The following is a 19473-nucleotide window of genomic DNA, read 5'->3' on the forward strand; positions in this document are numbered from 1 at the left end:
ACTAAAGCAAAATGAAAGTGGCATGCAATCATAGAATGAAACGGTAAGAGCAGCAAAGGAATGTAAAGCACTTACATGAGAAATATGCATAAAGAAAGCAATAGTCAGATAGTGAACTGTGCACAAGAATTCTTTCGAGAGCAATCCAAAGAATGAAGCAGCAAAAATAAGCAGGTACGGAAGTGAGTGGAGAATGAAGGGATAATGAAGAAAAGCAGTTTTGAGAAAACTGGAATAGTAACCGTCGAAGATGAAAGCGCGAAAAGACAAGGGTATAATGGTCATTTCCTCTGGCCCTTCAAATTAGTCATAATCGGCATTAAATTCCCCGTGCAAAGAACGACGCGATGGTTGATGTTCCCCAGGAGCAGATGAGGGGTACTTGCATGTAGGGGACACGTCCCTGCCACGGGCAGCCGGCCTATCGGGAACTACACATAAAGGGGAGTTGAGAAAAACGTGCCAGCCACAGCGCTCGCAGAATCCCACACTTCCGCACAACTGAACCAGCAAGTACATTAGGTCGTCCAAGTAATACCTGAGCGAGTCAGAGTCGATCCCACAAAGATTGTGGTTTGAAGCAAGTTATGGTTATCTTGTAGATCTTAGTCAGGCGGATAGAAGAGTTGTTGGATTTGGTTAAACGCATAAAAGGAATTAAAGATGGAAATACTAGGTTTGATTATTATCAATGATAAAAGATAGTTAAGGCCTAGAGATGCTTTGTTCTTCTGGATTAATTCTGGTCTTACTGTCTTCTTCAACTGTGAATGATTTCTTCTATGGCAGGCTGTATGTGATTAACGCCGGTTAAGAGGTTGCCAATGCTCCTTCAGATCTGAACCCCAAGGTTAGTGTCCATTCTGATTGAGGGTGAAGCTCTTGCAGTCCATTCTCCTTAATGATCCTACTTAAAATGCCACAGACAAGGTCGAATCTTCCGGATCAGAGAATGCTGTGCCTTTGGATTCTAGCCTCTACCACAAAAACTCTAATCTCCCCATACCTCGGCTGAACTGATGTTTCGAGAAGTCCCCAACAAACTCGTGGATTGGCCGTCTAAGAGATGTATAATCAAGCTGGTGGTTCAATGCTTTCCAGTTACGTAGTCACACAAACCTAAGAAGAATACGGGTGGTTGTCAGGCACGCGGTCTTATAATGAAGAACGAAGATAGATCTTAGAATAGAAAATCGAGCACGGATTGAAAGGAAATAGTAATACTTTTATTAATCCATAAAACTCAGCAGGGCTCCTCTCCTCAACTTAGGAGATTTAGAAACTCATACTGATAGAAAGTGCAATGTAAAATTCGAAATATGCTAGAAGAGATCCTAAACAAGTGTGATCGTCTCTCTTTAATATTAAACTAATGACTAAGGATTACATAAAAAGGGTAAAACAATCTTTTAGTGATAAAATCCACTTCTGGGGCCGACTTGGTGAGTGTTTCGGCTGAACTTTGATGATATCCACGTACTAGGAGGCCTCTAGAGCATTGAACACTGGCTAGGGGGTCTTTTATGGGCGTTGAACGCTGGTCTCTTCTCCTTTGGGCACTGGACGCTAGAATAGGGCAGGAGACTAGCATTGGACGCCAGTTTTGGGCCTTCAATTATGAAGCAAAGTATGGACTATTATACTTTGATGGAAAGCTCTAGATGTTAGCTTTCCATAGCCATTTAGAATGCTCCATTTGAACTTCTGTAACTCCAGAAAAGCTCTTTTGAATGCAAGGAGGTTAGCTCCGGACAGCATCTGCAGTGCTTTCTCTGTCTCTGAATTAGATTTTTGCTCCAGCTCCTCAATTTCAGCCAAAATTTACCTGAAATTGCATAAAAACACAAACTCAAAGTAGAATCCAAAAATGTGAATTTTACACTAAAACCTATGAAAACTTAATAAAAGTTAGATAAAACATACTAAAAACTATATGAAAATGATGCCAAAAAACGTATAAAATATCCGCTCATCAGCACTGTTCCGGCCCAGCCCATTAACCTTGAACTAAGGTCCGGGCATCCGCCCAACCCGGTGGGTTAACAGGGCCCAACCAAGGCGCGACCCGAGTGGCATTTCCTTCTACGTGAACCTAGACAGCTGGAGCTGGACAGTTGGAAAGGAAGCTTTCAAGAAAGAGGGTCTGCCTGTATAGGACCCACGTTGGTACAGACTATATAAGGGGAGGGTCCTACCCCTTCCCCAGGTACGTCACTTACGCTGAAATAAACCTTCGTTTCATACGGACACTGACTTGAACATCAAAGTCCTTTTGCAGGTGGACTTCTCCTCACATACACAGCTCGGTAACCTAGAAGAACTATGCGTCAAGGCTCATCTACACCCGTCTCCCAGTCGCTCCACCTTTCTCACTTTTAGATCTGACTCGTTTGACAAGCGAACAACCAAACAATTTTTTTTATTAAAAATCTTTTTATCATTTAATACATCTGAACACCAAAAATGTTTTGAAAAAAAATTAAAAAATGACAATAAATTGGTTGAGAATTGAATAGTCGGTACTCGGGAGGAAAATGCCAAACTTTGAAGATTTTGATGTGAAATAAATAAGAGGGAGAAAGGATTGGTAAACGGTCCACGTAGGCACCTGCATGCATATATAATTGAGCCAGTACGACTACGCGGAAAAGAAGAGTAGATATTTTCATCAAACTTCAAAAAAAAAACATAAAGTATAGGAAATGAGTGGATATTAATTAGTCAAGAGTTGATTTTTCAAAAGCATTCAATTATTTGATAGCTCATGTACGTCGGTTCAGGCTGGCACTGGGCAGCGTAGTTATCAGAACTGAACCGACAATCGATTCGGTCAAGTTATTGGGTTATTGGATCACTGGTTTAACTAATGGGTCATAAGTTTAATCAGTTAATTCGATCATAATTAAATAATTATATAAAATTTATTTTTTATATCAAATGTCAAATCGGATATGTTATTATTGGAATAATTGTTGGAGACTCAAATGGTGGATATACAAGCAGCCTCTCCTCGGGTGAATTTCTTCTTTTGCTCCTCAGCCTACGGGGTATTAGCAGCCGTTTTCGAAAAGAAAGATTAATGATTCATATAAATCACTAAATGGTAAATGGCCCGACAAAATTCAACGAGTAATTAACAATCCCGTTATACAGAAAAAGCTTATTATCATACCATTTTTTGACATATATTCAGTTAATAGGAATAGGATGAGTAGAAAAGAGTATATTGAGGAGTATAAAATAGAATCTAATTCTATATATAATAATATATTATTAAAATAATAAAAAATAGAAAGAATAAATGTAAAATGTAGAACTAAAAAAATGGATTGATTTCGCCTTCTATTTCCGCAAGGAACATATGTATGACTCAATATTTTGACTGCAATTTCAAATCATCATACCATAGAAATAACATATATAACCATATACCCATATATATTATATATAAGATAAATATAATATATATTATATATATAATAGGCTGGAAGCCCATTTACTCCGAAATTTAGATAAAAATGGAATTGTTACCCCCGGATCTTGGGTAGGAAAATCCTATTGCAATTTTCTCTAGACCCCCGGAATATCCGTTAGAATATATGCACATAGATATATCTATTATCTACATATCGACTCATTAAAGGACAAAAAATTCGATTTACCTAATGAAAAACATATAGTTAATAAAAAAGTTTATTGACTTAACTTATTTTCTAATTCATTAATTAATTAGTATCTATTACATTATTCAAATATATGTTAAAAAATATTAATATTAATAGATATCATATAATTATCAATAACAAAAATATGTCATGATTAATAAAAAAATTTTACTTATCTTTTTTTAATTTATAGATATTTAACAAAGTTTACACTACAAGATTTTTTTTTATTTGTAGCAGTTTTTTTTCTTATTTGTGGAGGTTCATAACCCCCACCAAATGATTTGTGGGAGTTTCTAAAACCCCCAAAATTTGAGGTGCCACGAGGTCTTTTGTGGGGGTTTTTAAAAACCTCCACAATCTATTTAGTGGGGGTTTTGTGTGTATTTAGTGGGAGTTTTATATTGAATTTTGGTGGCAATTTTATATCACTTTTGTGACAGTTTAAAACCCCCACAAATTATTTTTTTAATTTAACAAAATTAACTATTTTGTGAGATTTTCAAACCTCCACAAATCCTATAATTATTTATTTATTTTTAATTTCAAATTATTCATTAATCTCATCTGATTTACATACTCTCAAATTAAAAATTTATTTCTTAGTATCAAAATTTAAAAACTAAATCTTTTATAGCACAATTCCTCAATATAAGACATAACTCTTTATATAAAAAATTCTCAATGTCAATAGTTCCAAATATAATTGCATATGGTATTGTTCTACACAGTTATTTCTATTTTTTTTTAAAAAAGTAAAATAAAACAAAGGGAGTAGTAGGCTCAAATATTTGTCGTCGGATGTCCGTTGCTATCACCAGCTGATCTCCTAGCATCAAAGGGAGTAGTAGGCTCGCTTTCAGCATCATTAGCCTATATGTAAACATAAGATGTTATTAGTAATTTCAGTAAAGTTAAGCATCAAGATGATTCGATATAAGCCTAACAACTCAATTTTGAAGAGCATTTAAACCTATATTCAATATTAATGAGTATTACTCTATCTAAACTTATATTCCTAACAAATGAGTTTACTATAAAGTTACCTCTCGGGCAGAAAAGAAGCCAACAAGCGCTTCGGGAATTCCTCCTTCCTTCATCATTAGGTATGCTTTCATCATATCAAATGATTGATGCAACTTAGACTCTAGACTAGTGACCTTTTGCTGTGAATTATGTAAGTCAGACTCCAAATTATTGATTTTTTCCTGTAAAATTGCAACAGTAGTAGGTGAAGAAGATCTAGCTGAATTAGTTGAGATGGTCATCCTATTAAGCCGACTTCTCACATTCCTAAAAGTATTTGTAGGCGCTGCTCCCATGCCCATGCAACGAACTCTCCCAGAGTGTTCAGGTCCCAAAACTTTACCAACAGCATCATTAGGGGACACCTCAAATTGTGCATTTGATTGTGTCATATTCAGCCCAATCTGTTCCTATTTAAAAGTAGTAAACAGAAACTATTCAATTTATCTATCTATTTATTTAAAAGTAGTAAACAGAGACTAATGCAGAAATGCAGATATACTCACTATTAAAATACAAAAACAGAATGAAATAATTGACTGTACCATACCAATAACAATAATGAACTAACAGTAATTAACAACATAAATTGAAGGACATTATATATCTCATTAGAGGCATAGCCATTTTCATAACAATGTTAGATCAATTTCATTTCACATCAGAATAGCCATTTTCTTTTTCTCTGAATTAGAGGCAACATGTTGTTAAGTTTGTTACGAACAAGAATAAGAATTAAGAAAAATGAATAGCATGAAATTCAGCCTCTACCCTGAATAATAGGATATTCGAGAGTTGACCTATTCTTGTACCTGTTAAAGGCGCCCAGACTATTTTGTTATACTGCTCTACCACCAATCACACATGGCACCCTATTTTTGTGTTGAGGTGTGAATACAATACCAGATTTAGATAATTTGGTTAGCTAATACATTACAATTTTAGGCTCTGCATTGTTGAAAGTTACCATCATTGAATATCCTAAGTTGTAACAACACTTCTTAGTTTTGATGTAATAATCTTAACTAGTACATTACAATTCAGTGCTGCATATTTTTTTATTAATGAGACAAAATAACTGCAAACAGAGAGTGTACAAGACCCTTTTGCTTAATTTAGTTGCCACACCAAATTTAGTTGCCCTTTAAAATCAAACCTCAGAATTCTCAACGTTTCAAGCTGCTTTTGTTTCATTTAAGCATCCTATGATCATTATATATCTCAATCCACAAGAAACCACACTCAAATCCCATTTTTACATGATCACATACAAATAAAATAAGATGAGATAGCAAAGGTTTACAAAACACTTACCACTATAGTTAATGCCTCGTTATTTACAAAAGACCCATCCTTTCTCTTATGTGTTTCAATGTACATCATTCCTCTACTAGGCTTCTTTCCCGTTTCCAAGTACTAAAAAAGAAAGAATAAAGGGTTAAATAATTAACATATATAATGCAAGTAAAATCACACATGTACCATTTCATGTCGCCTCCGAGAGTTGGATTTCGATCCACAAGTGTGAGGAATGGTTTGCTTGCTTTGATTTTCCTTATTTTTCATGCAAAGCTCCTAAAAATAAATATAATAACTTCAATTAATATTTTTTTAATTCAACAAAAACTAAATGAATTGTTTAGTGTCTTACAACTGTAGACGGTTTTAGTCGATAATTGACAAAACAAGCCCATTGATCTCTTGGAACATCATCAGGCACATTGTTCACCAATGCTTCTCTTCTCATGGTTGGATCATAGAACTCATTCCACAATCTTTGCCTATATGTTGCCCACTTTTTTGCAATACTTTGAATGCAATACCTATAGGCAATCTTTTCTGTGCTTGTAAAATAGAAGTGGGGCTTCAAACAAAAAAATAAATAAATAAATAAATAATTACTTGAACTAATAGAAGTTTCAAATAAAATAAATTTTACCTTTATCATTGTATCAAAGCACTCATCCTTGAAAGACTTAGGCATGCCACCATTTTTTTGTCCTGACCACTTTTCAAAGCTAATTGGAAAGATACGTGCATTAGTTGCTAATATACCACAATAACCAGCAAGTAAACCTTGTGCTTCACCATATGCTGCACCCTCTTCATCAACCTCTACAATTACATGGTCTCCTCTAGGTAAGTTGCAAACATCCTTGACTTTGATCTTAGCCTTCTTCTTCATATTTGTAGAGTCTTAAGGAAAATAAAAAACTTCATTATTGAAAGCATTCATAAATAATGCATGTATATTAACTGTTTATCCATTTTTTTAAACTTCATTGTTACAATTATTCTCAAAAATCAAATATAAAATATTAGGAGTTACAATTTTTTAAGCTAGCATAAAAGATTATGGATCAGGACATATTCAATCTAATAGCATAAATGATTTAAACTATACTTTAATCATATTAATTAATTATGCAATATAAATTAATACCAATTATCTCCATATTCCAAGAAGATGAAGACTTTGAGTTAGAACAACGCGTGGCTCCATCAGATGAAATGGAATTTGCAGCGGCTTGAAAAGGGGCTTGAGAAGGAGCCTCACTAGCCTCTACACTAGTGGTATCTTCATATGCTACTGGTGCTGGAGGTTGAAGTGAACGCGAAGCATTGTTGGTTTCCCTCTCATCTACAAATTTCAATGGATTTTTTATGCGTTTGCCCCTTGGCATGACTGCATATCAACAAACACAAAATTGTTAAGCACACAAAAGATAATTAGACATTATACTAATAATTAAATATAAAACTATCAAGTACATAATAAATAAAAAGCTTAAAATGTTACCTTTGGTGAAATTTTGTACAAATTTTCATAAAGAAATGAAAGAGAATAATTAATAAAGAGGGAACAACTCTATTCTATTCTGATCCAAATTAAAGCTAAAAATAAAGGATCATGTAGCAGAAAGATTACTTAGGTATTACAACATAGATTATTACTTTATTATGGTGGAAATGAAACTGAAACTGATTTTAGTTTAAATCATGTTGTAGATGTACAAATTAACATGTCCTAGCAAGAATATATTAATATTTTTTCAGTTGTTCACTTTTCTATAATAGATGATGATACAGACCAGGCCAGCAGCATTAATGCATAAAAGTTTAATCACTGCATGATTACCAATTAAGAAAGGAAAATTTCAGCTATTACCGGGAATGTATTATGGACATAGATAACACTCCATGGTGCAACAATTTTGGAGACTTAACCTCTCAAAAGACTATATATTACTACATTTTAAAGATGATGCAACATTCAGATTTAACGGATTGGTGGCTTTCCAACACAAGAAGTGAACTTGAACCAGCAGCATTATCTTTGTGTCCAAAGATCCTACCAAATTAAAGCTGAAAATGTTTAATTGAGTGTGCAGATGAGATGAAAATAGAAGAGAAGGAAGCTTAGGTAGGGAAAAGAAGAAAAACAAAGTTAATTAAAAGAGAGTTTATATTATACTTAATTTTCTCTTCTTAACAAGAGTAGTGGTAACTGCTGAGCGTGTGTTTTTATTTAATCTCTGAAACAAGAAATTAAAAGAAGCAAATAATAATAACCAAAGTAATCACAGACTATATCTCTCAACATTGGAAATGGGGAAAGAAAAGACTATACTTGGAGATTGAGATTATATGTTAAGTTAGATTTTACTTTTCACAAATATATATATATATATAAAATAGAGTCTGCACCATAACATTCCTAACGTTAAAAGTGGTATAGTCTCCCACCATGCTTTCATGTATGTCCTCTCTTATAACCCTTTCATGGGATTTTTCAATTTTGAATTGGAGCATTACTTTGATAACCATGATGATGAGACGTATGGATTCTAATAAGGTATATGAAGGATTATTATATATTATAACTATTAACCTCAAATTAAATAGTTTTAATTAAGCATATCAATATATAGTACTGTTTTCCCTAAACAGTGCATCTATGTTAAGAAGAGATAAGAGAGAAAGCATACAGAGCAAGGGGAAGCACTGCCTTTGAGTTATGAAAAGCATAAAAAAGAAATTTAATAGATTGTAGTATTTAGCATTGCAAGCAACTATAGTTTCCAGATCAAAGTAGAGTTTAATTTGAAGTTAGCATTATGAATTTAGTAGTTAACAGTAAAAATAAAAAACAATAAGAAACAACAAATACAAGTTTCAATCACTAGTGAGAACATTGAGAATCTAACAAGGGGAAAGATTTTGAAACCTCTAAATTTAATGTTTATATAACAAATTTGAAGAACAGAATGTAATGAAAATCATAGGCCACATATCATTATGAAATTATCAGAAGCAGCAAAAAAATTATTGAAATTACATGTATGCTTCAGTTTAATCTTTTCCACAAATTACACAGAGAATAAATTGAATAATAAAAATGTAACTTTGAGATGAGAAATTCTTATTCACTTCCTTCACACAAGGAACAAAAGTTCACGTTCATTCTAAAAAATGTAGGCAACAGAGTTTTATCAAATGGAGTTGTCTATAATATTTATATTCATTATTGAATCCTTATGCGGATAATTTCCATCATGAGCCCAGCAATTCACCAATTTATTCAACAATTTGAACAAAGAAATGCAAAATCAGTAAAAGCATATCAAAATGTACAAAGAAATGCAGAATATCTCGATAAAACATGAAACTGTGGCAAAAATGAACAAGTAAAAGCATGCAAGCATATTCAGACAAGCCATTTCCATTTTGAATTCCATTTCAATTTGCAGGACGTTGCACAATGGTAAAATTCCATAATCATGAGTCCAATTAACATAATAACCAAATGGCAATTGGTTCAATGTCGAAATAAGTACGGTATTAAGCACCGATTTAACACATTTGAATAATTACCTAAGCTGGTTGCTTATTTGGAACTTCAAAGAAGCAGAGAAATAGAGACAAGTCAAATATGGAGAAGAAGAATACCAGTGATAACTCGAAGGAGAAAATAGATTTGAAACAATGGCTCGATTCAGAAGTTTTCGACCGCAGAAACTACAGCAGCAACGATGGCGAAAACTGCAGTGGCAATGGCGGCGGAAACTGCAGCGGCAATCATAGCTACAGAGCCACCAGATCTGAAACCATAATGTTGATAGAGGAGAATTTAGGCGGCAACGGCGGCATAACCAGCGACTACAATGGCGGCGGACCGACGACTGCAACGATAGCTACATCGGTGGAGAATTTAGGGTTTTGTCCATAGCCATTCTCTTTTGTCTTCTCTTCTCTCTACTTCGATGAATTTTGAAAACTCACATAAAAGAGAGGTTTTCTTTGGGGTTATAGTTTAAATTTTATAAATTAGCTATTAGGGGAGGTTTTATAAATTGCCATAAATAAAGTGTATTCTGGAGGTTTTTAAAAACCTCTACTAAAAAACCCCCTCAATTAAATATAAATTTTGTAGTGTTAATTTTTATTTTAATAATGATATAATTAAAAAGTAATTAATTTAAGAAAGATTAAATATAAAAAAAATAAATTAAATTAATATGACTAAAAGATAAGTAAAATATCTTAAATTTGCATGACTAAAAGAATTAATACATAAGTTATTAATTAGGATATATCTAATAATTAATAATATATTTACTAAAAGATAAAATTAAGGCAGAAAGTAACTTTGTTCAAGTGGTGGCAAACTTCTTTTATAACTTGAATGTTTCAAGTTCGAACCCAGCATATGCTCCAAATTTTTGAGATTTGAGTGGGGGCGTGCTGACGTCAGCAGGTCAATCGGTTCGGTTCAATTCTCAATTTAGACTGAATTTGATCGGGTTTTTTGAGTTTGATCAGTTCGTATGCTTATCCGGTTAGATGATTAACCCGAATCGGTCTAAGGTCCGATTTACCGGCTTTTTGGTCGAATCAGTCGGTCCGATTCGGGTTTGATAACTATGCTGGGCAGAGTTCATCAATAGTTTCATATTAAAAAATAAAACAAAGCATTCAATGATAGCATTAATTTCTCAGAGTACAAATTTTTTAAGGTTTTATCTTTAATAAATGCATAGTGAAATTATTGAAAATTTTAAATTTTTCAATTAAGATTTTTCTATACTTAACACCAAATGTCGTTCACAAAGCTTCTTTAAAAAGAACCCGAACTCATTTAACTTTTACTTAATTTCTTATCTTACAAAAAAACCTCATATAAATAAATATAACTCTGAAGTGAACGAAAGAGGTTTGTATGTAATAATTATCAGTTGCATTTTTCCGTAGAATTTTCCAAGTCAACATGCACAAATTGGTTGCCAATGACTTTAGTTAACTCTCTCTCTAAATCCTGAAAGATATAGATATGCATGTCGGGACAAATTCCAAAATATCGTCGGATAAAAATATATGTAGGGGCAGAAAAAAAAAAATTCGAGTTGACCTAAAATGACGTACAGTATTAGTATACTTCATGAAAAATTTCAGAATAGAAGTTGGAATTTACTTGTGAATATTAAAAGCCTTAAAGATGCTTATTCATGAAATCATATATATCTTAATCAAGGATGTTTGTCATATAAAGAAAAGGATATGTTTGCCATGCAAGAAAAGATGCGTTATTTAATCAAAACACGTGTTGTCACTTATTAAAAAACATAAGTATGAAACATGTAAGGTAGGAAAATGTGCATTCTGATTGAATAAGCTAAAGAGAATTAGTTACTGCTTAAGATGCTACTGTTAGTTAGTTTATAATGCAGGATAAGTTAGCTAATTAGTTTAGTATGTGTGATTCACAATATGATAGTTGGCTTTATTCTTATTATAAATAGTTAAAATTTAACTAATTTTGTAACTAACTTTTATTTAGCTTCGCACAAAATAAATTTAGAATTGCTCTTTTTTCTTTTCTTCTTCAATTCTCCTTTTTTTTTTCTTTGTTTGAACTTAATACTTTTTATGGTATCAGAGTTTTCAATAGTAGATAACAATCTATTTGCTAAAAACTCAGTAAATTAATCAAATACAACTCCAAATTTTACTTCTTCACTAATTTTACTTCTTCGTTAATTTTGTCCCGCCGTCAATTCTGTTAACGGATCCCTAATGGCAGGATAACATTGAGTCAATTTTGAAACATTAGGGACTTAAATAGGACGATTGAAATGTTAGAAAAAACTTTAGGACTTATCCCAAACGTTGGGGACAAAAATGATACTTTACTCTTTAAAAGTTGTTCATTGCTGTTGTTTTTCTGGTTTTTAAAACTGTAGAGCAGTTATAGTTTTTTTCATTATTACTGAAGCTAGACAAATAAAAAAATTATTATCTTTAGTTTGTTAGAAATATTAGTACGAGACTCTCACTTGGACATAAAATTTGCATAATTTCAAGTTCATTTAATATTTTAAAAACAGAATGGAAGTTAGGCAGCCAAGGTTGTTTTGATGACAGCTTTTGGTATGAGATTTAAAAATAGATTTTTATATTATTGTCAGATATTTTTGAGAATATTAAAGGAAAAAACTGTTATGATATTTTAAATAATCTTTTGATAAAGAGATAATTGATTTATTTTGAAGTTTTAGCAGAGGATGAAAATTCAAACCGGTTCAGTATATACTTAATGAATCTATGCTTGGAACATGTTAGTTATTCATATAATTTAAGTAACTTTTAAGTTATAAAAAAACTGGAATAAATTAAAATGTATGAGTTAAAAAGAGAATTTTGCCTTAATAAAGACCGAGTAAGAAAAATAAAATCTGAATGAGAATGATAATTGATGATGAACAATGAAAATGATTGAGATTATTGTTTACCTGCTAAAAACGTGCAGAGATATTGTTTGACTTAGAGAATGAGCTGAGATGATTATTTACTTGCTGAAAACGAGCAGAGATATGGTGGTGAGTTCACTGAGATTTGCTTTCCAGGGATACAACGGCCAGTCTGGGGTGATGGTCGCACCTGTAAGATGGTGTCCTTACAGAGGTTTGTCATGACCTACAACAGCCAGAGAAAGCTGCACCTGTAAGACAAATGTTGCTTATAGAGGTTATGTCCAGTATATATGGACTAGAGAGAGTTGCACCTGTAAGATAGAGGTTGTTTACTTGCCTGGTTATGTCGGGAATGGATAGAAACTGACAATTGAGCTTATTACCTGCACTAGAGCTAGACATTTGTCATATGCATTTGTATGACCTATTTGAGTCTGCTTGTACTGTGTGTTACTTTATTTATATTATTTTATTGTTTGATTGATGTGTGCATTGTTTATTTATCTGTACTGTCCGATTTACTTATGTATCCGTTTTACTTTTGTATTTGAGGTTGTTTTTAGCTAGAGAGAATTTTTAAGGAATATAACTTGAAGCCGATAACCAACTTTTCTAATGTAACTTTAAAGAGTTTTATGGAATTAATGAAAGTAAATATTGTTGAACTAAATTAACTATTTACGCTTTATTCTTTACTTTTGTGGCATTCTCGCCCTCTACTGAAGATTTATGGTTTTGTTCTCACCCAAAATCTCTCACTCTTTCAGTGACACAGATTTAAAGATTCAGTATGAAGCTGCAAGCAAATAGTAGAATTTGTTTATGAATCAAGTTGCTTTCATAGAGTCCTCTCGCTCTTGTAGCTTAATATTTTATTTTATTCAGAGGGGTAGGTGTTGTATATGAGTTTTATTTAAATTTACTTATATAATATTTATTATTATTAGTATTTATGTGATTATTATTACTTGGAGATCTTCGACATGTGATTTCAATGAATAAAAATAAAATTTTCCAGTATTTTCTTAAAACTGGGATGCAATAACAACATAAAGGCTCAGTATTAAGTAATTAATATTAGAAAAGGTTATGTGACGTTCTTTCTAGTAAAAAATACCATGACTTAAGCAAAGTATTTTGCTGGAAGGAATATTACACATACAGGCATAAATGTGGCATAAAGTGCAAAGTTACTCTCAGAATTTCAACATGAGAGGTGGATCTAAAGGTAGTTTCAGAGGTGACTATAGAGGTAGAAGTGGTGGCAGATCAGTGCGAGGTGGTTGAGGTTTCTACAATGAGAATGGATAGTTTGGTGCAAACAATTACAATTCGAGATACGAAAAAAGTGGAAATAACTTTAGTGGAAACAGTTCCAAATTTAAAGCTCAACTCTATAATGATCCAAGGTTCACAAACAAAAGTAATAGCTCAAGATTTGGAACTGGAGATGATTCAAGATTCACTAATGCTGAAAGATCAAGGTTCATGTAACACCCTACCACCCAAGACTTTACGCGTAAGTCGTAAAATAGAGGTGGCGAGGTATTACGACTTCTAAAAATTAAAATACATACTTATAATAGTAAAAAGAAGATAATAAACTAGGAGCCTTGAAAAATGGGTAAAGCAAAATCGCATAATGAAAAGCGCCACGCTCCGGAAACGGAACAACTTGTGTGTGGGAAAAACTATAACTATCAAACGTAAGGTAATAAAAGTAGGAATAGAAAGCCAAAGGGTATAAAATAACAAGCTCCTAACTCAGTCTGCAAAGTCAAGGCTGGCCAAAAAATATTTACATATATACATACATATATATATATATATATATATATATATATATATATATATACATATCCAAAACCCAAAATGTACATAAACAAAATCCTGCCTCTCCATAAACCTCTAAGAGGATCAAAAGAATAAGTTATGCGGAGAGAAAGTTAAGTACATATATATACATCACTGCACAACAAAATAACCCAGTAACCACTTCGCTTCAGGTGTCCAGACGCCTAATGAGATACCTCTCGACCTGCATCTGAAAAATAACAACATAGTATGGAATGAGAACCGGAGGTTCTCAGTATGGTAAGGTTCCCGCATATTTAATATAAAAGGTCCCGGAAAAAGCCAGAGGCATTCCTAGAACTTCGACAGTCAGATTTCAGCTTAAGGATTCAACTAAACCAGAAATTAGGTAAGTTGTCTAAGGTATTCTAGTTCTGAATCTAACTTTAACCTAATACTTCACGTTCTATCTCCTCCAATCCTCCGAATCACTAGTGGAACATCCCTCTTCCCTCACACCTTCGTCAATAGGGATTTCTCAAAAAACATACACATACAGTTCAAGCAAGAAAAACACAGATAGAGAAGCATTTACAGCAAGTAGAACAAGTAGTGGATAAGCAGAATTAAACAGTTAAGCAAACCAAAACAATGCACACTCAAGCAAACAGACAAATACATATGATGTATGCCTATCCTATGGCTGATGAGTCTCATCTGTCGGTTATACAGCCAACCCGACATGTCTTGGTAGTTAACCATTGAACAGTCCCTCTGTGCGCGCATCCCCAAGCTCAATAATATTCCATCGAGTCAAACTCCAAGCTCAAATATAATATTCCATGAAGTCACACTCCAAGCTCAATAATATAGTATTCCATGGAGTTAAACTCCAAGCTCAATAATATTCTATGGAGTCAAACTCCAAGCTCAAATATAATATTCAATATATATATATATGCATGCCCATGGGGGAATCCGGGGAGTTAAAGTGCCCGGTTACATCTTGCAAGAGAGGGTCAACAAATAGTCTCAAATATACAAGCCACATAATAATCTCTTTCCCTTTTAAAATAATACCTCAAATCAAAACTCCAATTCTTATAGAAATTTTGGCAATATCTCCTCTAAGACTCAAATTTTTGCCACCCTTCAAAGGTCCCAACTATCAAACCACACACCTCTCAGTCACTCAAATCATTTCCAGTAACAAATTATTTCAAAATCAAACAAATACCAATATTAAATCTTTTTCCAAACTGACCAACTTCAACAGCAAATTATTGACAACAGCTAAACCTCACATTTTATACCATATACACAATCCATCAATTATTTATTCATTTCATTCCTATCTTAAGGTCTCCTAGCCTAAATTTTCACGTGACATTAAACATTAACTACGAGAAACCAAAACCATACCTTCGTACGGAATCAAAATATTCAAAGCTCCGGAGAAGCTTTCTGAATGAGCTATCGAAGAAAAAAATGTCCAGAATTGTCTATGCCTCCTAAAACTCCAGTTGGTTAAACTCAAGGGGTAAAGGAGCTACGTCACCGTCAACTTCTACCGGTCAAAAGTGGTGCCAACGTGTAGAAAAGGAGGATACGAATACTTTTACCGGATTAGATTTTTTATTGGAGTTACGGATTGCAAGAAATCGAAGTCGAAAGTTTGGTGGGATTTATAGTCTTTCGCGGTTACATTTTTCTCTCTCCCGTTTTCTTTTTCTTTTTCTCTCCCACATATGCTAATCATTTATATATGCATGATTAATTAGTAAGCTGCCTTTAGCTTTCTTTATTAGATAAATACATTTTATATATATGTGCACAATGATAATGATAATACATATCTAACTTAATGAGAAATATAAACCGCCTTTGATTTTCATGCTTCATAATTAATAATAGTAATAATAATACTAGAATAGTAATGATGATCATGTAATAATAATAATAAACGTAATAATAGTAATGCAATGAATATAATATATATAAACTTATAATGCAATTTAATACTTACGGCAATTATTTACAATGTTTATAATAATAATAATAATAATAATAATAATAATAATAATAATAATAATAATAATATGAATTTGATTAAATTAAAATTATTATAAAATTAGTTCAATTACTGATAATAAAAATAATTTTTCTAAAAATAAGGAATTTTAATTTTATAAAATAAATTATAACTTATTTACATTTATATTTTTAAAACTGAAGGTCGCTACAGTTCATGAGTATCGAAAGGCAGCAGCAATATAATGACATAAGAATGTTCAATAGTGACAGACCTATTTGCCAAGTGTGTGATAAGCTTGGATACACTACAAAGACGTGCTGGTACATATATGAAAGAAGCAAAAGTTCAAGAACTCAATATGGAAGATTGAATTCACAGCCACTTCAAGAACCCAAAGCAAACCTAAGCAATGTACTGACTACACCTGCAACACAGCAAGACCAGAGTTGGTATTCAGATTCGGGTGCAACACATCACATGACTTCAGACCAACATAATTTGATGAAAAGAGAGAATTATGTTAAGTGATTGTAGGAAACGGATCAGGTTTGCAATTTAACCTTGTGGATAGACTTATTTCAAAACTGATTTGAGTAATATAGAGTTCTTGTTGCATAAGCTACTTCATGTCTCAAATATCACAAAGAATTTACTCAGTGTGTATAAATTCTGTTGTGGTAACAATGTCTATTTTGAGTTCTATTCTTATGGTTGTTGTGTAAAATCTCACGGAACTAAAGAGATTGTCATACATGGAGAGGTTGAAAAGAGAATGTACAAGTTTCTCAATTTCACTCCATCAAATAACTCAACTGCCTTTGTTTCAATTGTGTCCACTATTGATCAGTTTTTCTTGTGACACAATAGATTAGGTCATGTTGCAAATAATGTTTTCTCTTCTATCTTAAAATATTGTAATATGTTGTTTCTTTAAATAAGAACCTTTGTGAATCTTGTTGCATTGGAAAGTCTCACAATCTTTCCTATCCTCCTCCAAATACTTTATACACTGCTCCCTTGCTTGGAATTAGTTTACACAGATATCTGGGCCCTGCCCCTATTTCTAATTTGAATGGAAAATTTTATTTTAACAACTTCATTGATACTTATAGTAAATACACTTGGTTATACCTTATCAAAACTCACTCTCAAATCAAATTAGTTTTTAAATATTTTTAACAAATGATTGAGTTGTAATTGAACACTAAAGTCAAGATGCTTCAGTTTGATAATTTTGCTAAATATGTAAGTTTGGATACAGATTTACAGGTGCAAGGTGTTGTATACAGATTTTCCTGCCCACACAAGCACCAGCAAAACGGCGGTGCTGAGAGAAAATATAGATAACCAAACACCAATTTACATGTGCAAGGTGTTGTACACACATTTTCTTGCCCATATGAGCACCAGCAAAACGGCAGTGTTGAGAGAAAACACAGGCCTGTGGTGGAGAAAAGCCTGACAATGCCTATAATAGATGGGATGCCAATCAAGTATTGGGGGAGGCTTTTATGACAATAGTACACTTGATAAACAGGCTGCCAACTAAAGTACTGTAAGATTAGTCACCCATTGACAAGTTGTTTGAAAAGAAGTTTGACTATACAAGTCTAAAGGTGTTTGGTTGTCTGTGTTTTTCACATCTAAGGCCATACAATATGCACAACTTGGAATTTAAGTTAGCACGCTGTGTATTTCTGGGTTACAATATAATTCACAAAGGTTACAATTGCCTTACTACACAAGGCAAAGTGGTGATATCCAATAATGTAGTTTTTTATGAAGGAATAGATACAAGTGCCTTGCTAGAGCTTTACTAGGAAGCCTTGAATATCAGAAGGGTAATTTTGAAGCTGCACTTCATGTATTTGAAGGAATAGACATTGCTGCTGTTGCTCCAAAGATGAAAATTTCTATATCTAGAAGATGTGAACGGAATATGAATAGACGCCGTTCACTGAGTGATGCAGCGCCTCCTATGTCCATTCATGCTTTTAGTCTACTTCTTGAAGCTGGTTTGCTCAAGGCAAAGTCATTGCAGATTCTTGGAAGGTTTCAAGGTGCCTCTTTATTCTTGGATTCATCTATGCTTAGTTAATGAGAAAATCAACAAATTCATATTATATTGATAGTTACATATTATGTTGAATTTCTCATCATTGATTCAAAGTCGCACTTTATTTTCTGGAATGCAACCTGAACTACCATGTAAATTTCGGCTAAGTTGCAGTTCTGATTTCATTTGTGAATTTATGAATTTCGCAGAAGCTGCTAGATCATGTCTATCAATTCCTATTTGTAAAATTCATATAACGTACATAAAATATTAGTTATATGAATTTATGATCCCATTTCAAGTAATTAAAATTTATATAAAATATTATTTATATGCTATTTAAAAGTTTATTTGCATTAATTATTTATTATTTTTCAAATAGAAAAAATTAAAAAATATAGCTATTAAAATCGACGGTAGCGTTGTCGCTTTTTAAATTTAAAATAGACAAATAAAATCAACGGCCATTGAGTCGATTTTATTAAATCAAATATCGATAAAGACATTGTCGATTTTATTAAACGGGTAAAATTCACAAACTCATATTATAGACGAAAATATTGTCGATTTTATTGAATCAAATATCGACAGAAATATCGCCGATTTTATATAATAAATATCGACGGCAACATTGTTGATTTTATTAAGAAAGTAAAATTTTGAAACTCATATTATAGACGGAAATATTATCGATTTTATTAAATTATTATCGATGGCGAGTCAAGCCGTCAATTTTATTAGAATTTTGTAAAATCGACAAACTTAATAGCTACCACCTCTGCTGTTCATTTTGCTGTCGATTTTTAATATTATCGATGGCTTAGCCGTCGATTTTAACGATGTTTCTTGTAGTGGCAATTTGAATATCAATGATGATGTTAGTACACATACAATATCAAATTTAAAACTACTTTGAGGCTTTACTGAAAAATAGTACTATATTTAAAATTCAAAATGGGTATAGAATATGCATATCAAACCATTATAGTTGCAATATTCTAGTTGATATATATGTAAAAGAATAATGTTAGAAAGATAGTAATACAAAATTATTTTAAACTTAATATTCATAATTTTATATATGTAGTATTTACAATTATATATTTATTATATTTAAATTACTCAATTATTTTAACAATAATAAGA

General features: G+C 32.5%; 1 protein-coding gene across 5 annotated transcripts; it reads right to left on the bottom strand.

Annotated features, from left to right (window-relative positions):
• Positions 1–4311: 4311 nt before the first annotated feature.
• LOC112703566 (uncharacterized) lies at positions 4312–10086 on the bottom strand. 5 transcript variants are annotated; one of them, XM_072199729.1, is made up of 9 exons: positions 9642–10086; positions 7135–7377; positions 6631–6887; positions 6343–6555; positions 6174–6266; positions 6006–6107; positions 4955–5095; positions 4712–4873; positions 4312–4538 (listed from the first exon to the last, which is right to left on the bottom strand). In XM_072199729.1, the coding sequence occupies exons 2-9, from the start codon at positions 7373–7375 to the stop codon at positions 4449–4451; spliced, it is 1299 nt and encodes a 432-aa protein (XP_072055830.1). In that variant the 5' UTR covers positions 7376–7377; positions 9642–10086; the 3' UTR covers positions 4312–4448. The 5 variants fall into 5 exon arrangements, with proteins under 5 accessions (XP_072055830.1, XP_025610866.1, XP_025610865.1 ...); XM_025755081.3 differs by having other exon boundaries at positions 4955–5101; XM_025755080.3 differs by having other exon boundaries at positions 4712–5095.
• Positions 10087–19473: the final 9387 nt, after the last annotated feature.

The sequence above is a fragment of the Arachis hypogaea genome, chromosome 7 (assembly GCF_003086295.3).
Source record: "Arachis hypogaea cultivar Tifrunner chromosome 7, arahy.Tifrunner.gnm2.J5K5, whole genome shotgun sequence".
Taxonomy (NCBI): Eukaryota; Viridiplantae; Streptophyta; class Magnoliopsida; order Fabales; family Fabaceae; genus Arachis; species Arachis hypogaea.

What these genes read in the sequence shown, in the direction of transcription:
- LOC112703566 (XM_025755078.3), bottom strand. Translation starts at nt 7,375, where the DNA reads ATGCCAAGGGGCAAACGCATAAAAAATCCATTGAAATTTGTAGATGAG. An exon ending in CTCGGAGGCGACATGAAATG is followed by an intron (nt 6,108 to 6,173) that starts GTACATGTGTGA and finishes TTTCTTTTTTAG; the next exon opens with TACTTGGAAACGGGAAAGAA. An exon ending in GCTTCTTTTCTGCCCGAGAG is followed by an intron (nt 4,539 to 4,711) that starts GTAACTTTATAG and finishes GTTTACATATAG; the next exon opens with GCTAATGATGCTGAAAGCGA.